Source organism: Trachymyrmex cornetzi, unplaced genomic scaffold (assembly GCF_001594075.2).
Source record: "Trachymyrmex cornetzi isolate Tcor2-1 unplaced genomic scaffold, Tcor1.1 scaffold43, whole genome shotgun sequence".
NCBI classification, from domain to species: domain Eukaryota; kingdom Metazoa; phylum Arthropoda; class Insecta; order Hymenoptera; family Formicidae; genus Trachymyrmex; species Trachymyrmex cornetzi.
In genome coordinates, this window is record NW_017299069.1 from 865,201 (window position 1) to 870,598 (window position 5,398).

The window sequence follows — 5,398 nt, forward strand, 5'->3', positions numbered from 1 at the left end:
TGGTCAAGGAAACGATTGAGGCGTTTGGTTGGGAAATACTTTCGCATGCGGCTTACTCACCAGACTTGGCTCCGTCCGATTACTACTTATTTGCATCGATGGGACATGCACTTGCTCAGCGCTTCACTTCTTACGAAGATGTACGAAAATGGCTAGATGTCTGGTTTAGCTCAAAAGAGCAACAATTGTTTTGGCGTGACATCCACAAATGGTCAGACAAGTGGGAAAAATGTGTAGCTAGCGACGGGTAATACTTCGAATAAAATATTTTTTATCATTTTCATGCAATAAACGTGTATTTTCTATTAAAAAATTCTGGTTTCATATTTACATACCTGGTATCTAAAATTGGTTTAATTTTATTGGAAGAAAGAAAAAAAAAGAAGAAAAAGGTATTCGTCCTCGCATTCAGAAAGATTTCTATTTTGCTGTTAATTGCTTAATTGCTAAACGCTAATGTACATACATTATCACTAATATAATGTTAATATACGCTTTTATTTATTATTTTATAGAAAGGCTTCTTTGAAAAAGATCGTTGAATATTCTTAGACATTCTTTAGAGTAGATAATCTGTGTGACGCATAAAGGTACATAACGTGATTTATCTGTTGGTTTGAATGTTTAAATAAAGGAACTAAATATACCCCCCTATAAAAGAGAAAAGGAATTTTCGGTTTCGAAATAAAGATAAAAGAGGGACGAAATATCAAGGCCAAGACGAAATACTAATCTAGAGATAAGATAAAAATAAGGTATAAATCGTATATTTACAATAACGAAAGAGAGGATTTTATCGGGATATAACATAATCCATATTTTCGTCAGGTAAATCGTTGTCATGTACAGAATCTCCAATATTTTCGTCATTGGAAAGATACAGTTTGAAATCTTCGTCTTCTTCTTCTTCGGATTCCTCTAATATCTTGGAAATTGTTTCTGCATCCTTTTGATTGTCAGGATTAAAAAATTTATTGTAATTGATTATATTGCAATTTTCCTCTTCGAGATCTACCGGATTCCTGAGTAAGGTGTCAGCATTTACAATGATTTTACTTGCCTTATATACTAGATCATATTCATACTCTGCTAATTTTAATCTCCAGCGGAGTATCCTCATGTTTTGTGCATTTTTGAACCAAAGCAAAGGCTTATGATCTGTGACTAAAGTGAATTTTCGTCCATACAGGTAAGGTCGAAAATGTTTAACGCAATATATTATTGCTAAGGCTTCTTTTTCGTACGTGTCGTACTTCGATTCATTATCAGTTAACGTTCGTGAGGCATACACTACTGGTCGGTCTTTGTTTATTTCTCCTTGCGACAAAATGCCTCCTACGGCTATTCCAGGAGCGTCAGTGGTTAGAATAAAAGGTTTTGAGAAATTAGGATATTGTAAAACTGGCTCTTCACATAATTTCTGAGTAGTATGTGGGCAGCCATGGAGCGTCAAAACAAACCCCCACCACTCCACCTCTGGCGGCAAAACAAACCCCTTCTTCCCCCCCATAGACGTAAAAACAAATCCCCCTCCACTCCCTTCTAGACGACTAGAGGGGCTTGTCTCGAAAAAGAGAGCGCTTTGACTGGTTGGTGACGCGAGGGTGGAGTAATAAGGTAATTAAATGGCGCGTTTCGATTGGTTCGCTCCATGGCTGCCCGCGCTACGATTGATGAGGGAGAGGGCGCGTTGAGTAAGAGAGAGAGAGAGAGTGAAAGTGAAAATGAAAACCGCCAAGTCCGAGAAAATGGCGGAGATAGAGAAAATAGGTTCCCGAGACAGTTTTTTGCCAGGGGGGAAAAAGGGGGAAAGGTTCAAGCTTCGGAGAGGAATGCGGGTATGATTTATGGCCCTTCGTTTTTTTTCGCACCTCGGCGTCCTGATTAGACGCAATGAAGAGAGTCTTCCTTTATCGCTTATTTATTTTTCTATTATTTAATGCTGTGCGACCGATTTTTTTGTCTGGAAGGACAGGAGGAAAACAGGAATGGGCAAATTCGTGCCTGTTTGTAACAGAGCTGGGATGATTTACTCGTTTTAGATAAATTCTTTTTTTTACCCTTTATGTTAGCGTTAAGCTTATTTCGAAAAATGACAAAAGTTTTTATTAATTTAGTTCTGACAAAAAATATGATAAAAGAAGATGTCGGTTGGAAGGGAACGAGAAAATGATTAAGAAAATAATAGAGGTGGCGTACAGTGACAAAATTGAAAAAAAGATATTTATTGATGAAATAACGTTGTTACATAAAATAGTTCTTTCGCGAGAATAATCGTTTATTTTATATTTTACTTTTTAAAAGAGTAGACGATTGAACATGACGGCATACAGCATGAGAATTAATTGTTTTACGTTTACAACGAAGAAACAATTTATGAAATAACTGCAATCAATCGATCATTGCGTTTACAATCAGAGGTAAACAGACTAAGAAACTGACTAAGATTATAACCATTACATATAAAATATAGAAATACACAGCAGTATTGTCCGCAAATTTGAGAAAGTATTCCTTGCAGCGTCGTCGTATTCCAGCGATACGTGATGGAGTTTCGGCGAAGTCGTAAGAGGAATCTTGAGTCCAAGGGCGGCAAGCCGTAGCTATCGAAATATGTTCCTGTACCGTATTCGTCGATGTAGAAGGCGACCCAGTGCTGGCCAGGTCGATCGTGATCGTCTGTGTTAGCGACAATGGCAGTCGACCTCGTCCAAACCCTCGGCAATCGGTCGGCAGGATATACCCCTGCATGTCGGACACTGAGATGATGTAAGGCGTTTGAAACTTCCAGTGAATTCATTTTTCGGCGTAGGTGAGCGTGAGAGAGGACATGTATGCGTAAATTCAGAATTTACCTCTTTTGCCAGTACGTGCGTTGTAGAGTTCTCAAAAATACTAGACGTTTGCGAAACGCTAGTGTTAGCTTTATCTCTATCAGTCGTTGAGTCGAATTTCGGACAATCTTTTTTCTCCTCAGCTGTCGTTTGTTCGTCCTCACTTTGGTCCGCCTTTTCTGTTACGATATTTTTCCTCCACGCCTCGATGTTGCGAAATATATCGTTTTTTTGATTATTAAATTGAATTGAAAAATTTCCGCTGTTTGTTTTTCGCTCTCGACGTCGCTCTTGCTGCAATTTTCTGAAGGAAGACTATCGTAGCTTGAATTGCTGCTATTTCGTATAGCTAGCCAACGTTTCAATTTGTAAGCGTCGCGTAAGGTGCAATGTGATTCAACGTTGGTTCGAAATCCATGGTGCGTGCAACGTTGTCCGCAACCTCAGAAATCTGGCAGATTTTTGAAAGCCGGAGAAATTCCTTACAGATTATATACGTTTCTGGAGAGTAAATTACTCAGATAACGTGACTTCTCTTGTCCTCTGGTATAGATGTAGCGTGCGTGTCGTGTAATAGCTCGCAAATGTATCGTGAAGTATGTAGGATTAACGTCTCCGTCGAATCATTCGATTCCGTCATAATTTCGTGTAAGCAAGTTGTTTTCTCGTCTTGCTCTCTCGGGTAATTCTCCAAATGGATAAGGTGGCCTCATAATCCAGTGCCCGGTGATCGTCGCATTAATCGCAAGAACCGCGATTTCTTTCGGAATAAAGTTGTCTTCGACATCGCGAAAACCTTGTATGTCGATGACTATATCCATTATATATTCGAATTTTCGCTACTCTTTTTATGTCACGAAACGTCAGCGTTGGTGTCACGAACAAGATTGAAACTTTTTTCGTCATCTCACGTGGAATTAGATTAGAAATAATGTGTAGTGGGGGGAAAATATTTTTCTCACGAAAGGCATAGAGCTAACCGGAAAAGTCGACAATGACTTGACGCGAGGAATCGATTTCTAAAATGTTATCGAACTCTGCATAGACGATACAATTAATAGTCACGGAAAGAGCTTTTTCGAATCTCACTTCTAATCGTAAGCTTCCGTGTTTCACAAGATTCCAATGTCCTGCACAATTAGCGGATAGATCCGGAGTAAGATCGAAAGTGAAAAGAGTGTAGCCATTGGCGTAATCATCTCTGCTTATAGAATTACCCTCGTTCAGAAAGTGAATGCCAGTTCCCGAGAATATTGTGTGATAAGCTTTAACGTAGAGCGGCACGTCTTTCGAAAAATTTGGCTGTAACGGCCTACTGGGAATTTGCATGCCATCAGCGTACAGCGAAAAGAAATTCTGTAATTCTGTAATTATTCTGTATTTAATAAATATTTCTATATTTAATAATTATTCTGTAATTATTCTGTAGTTATTCTGTAATTTTTGAAATTAAACGGGTTCAATTTTCTATCACCGTTAAACGCCTTGTTATCGACAAATCCAATTATTATTCGTTTCGGCAGCTGTCCGAGTATTGCATTATCTATCGATTCCTCCACGACGTCGGCGTGTATCGTGAATGTTTTAACTTCGACTCTCGTAAGGGGATACTTAGCGGTAGTTTTACTCAGCATTCTAGCGTGTGCGAGTAGCACAGCCGGACTTATTTTTACTCTTTTTACGAGTAAACTGGCATCGAGAATACGTATTTTTGACATTGTTCTAGTCTCCATAAGGCAAAATGAATCTTTCGAGCGTACGAGTCTCATTCTAACTTTCTCTCCGTTAATTAAAAATTTATCTTGGTTGAAAACGTCGCAGTGAAGGTGACCTACGAGATCTAGCGCACGATTTCCTTGAATGTATTTCGCGCGTTTCTCGAGTGCCGTATTTGACGAGTCTAACGTGTCGTCCATGTAGCCGGGAATATCCGCGTCCCATAAGCAAGAGGTTAGATGGGAAGTTTTTGCGAGTGAAGCATAATTTTATAACGCCTCGATGTACGCGGTAAGCGTAAGCGTTGTTTGGTGGCGACACGAGTTTTTGATTGAAATATACATCGATTTGGTTGAACATGGAATGCAGTAAATGATTTACGGGTCCTACTTTTGCCACGTCGGCGGCTGCGACCGATGTGCTCTCCCCGCGTTCGCTTTCTACGCGTATGCGAAGGCTCAACATGGTGTGAGTGAGATCCAGATAGTCTTCTCCATGGCTGGGTATGACGAATTCTATGGGTGAGTCGTCCGTGAGCGAAGTTACGGGTTTGTAATAAATCCATTGCGAACTCTCGATGCTGGTTTGCGTAGGTGGTAGAGAGAAGAAATTGAGTTCGCTTTTTATACACTCGCTTGAGTGGGTATGAAGAAAGGACATGCTTTTTCTCTAGTCACGAATTCCTATCTCGGAATTAAGAGAATATGTTGGATATGTCACGTTTCTTGACTCGATGTTTCCTAGTGAATGGTTTTTTGGTTTTTCTTCCTGCAGCGCGAATTTTCTTTTTCTTCTTCGTCACTTTTTTGCTCTTCTTCCCTGTGCTACTTCTCGATGATTTTCTTTTG

The 5,398-nt window shown here is 39.6% G+C and overlaps 1 protein-coding gene across 1 annotated transcript; it reads right to left on the reverse strand.

Annotated features, from left to right (window-relative positions):
• Positions 1–3,809: 3,809 nt before the first annotated feature.
• LOC108764484 (uncharacterized protein F54H12.2-like) lies at positions 3,810–4,552 on the reverse strand. The gene is made up of 2 exons (XM_018512749.1): positions 4,309–4,552; positions 3,810–4,198 (listed from the first exon to the last, which is right to left on the reverse strand). The coding sequence occupies exons 1-2, from the start codon at positions 4,550–4,552 to the stop codon at positions 3,810–3,812; spliced, it is 633 nt and encodes a 210-aa protein (XP_018368251.1).
• Positions 4,553–5,398: the final 846 nt, after the last annotated feature.

Excerpts from the sequence above, each read along its gene's own strand:
- LOC108764484 (XM_018512749.1), bottom strand. The coding sequence starts at position 4,552 with ATGTCAAAAATACGTATTCTCGATGCCAGTTTACTCGTAAAAAGAGTA. Across the intron at positions 4,199-4,308 it reads CGATAACAAGGCGTTTAACG|AATTACAGAATTTCTTTTCG; the intron begins GTGATAGAAAAT and ends GAATAATTACAG.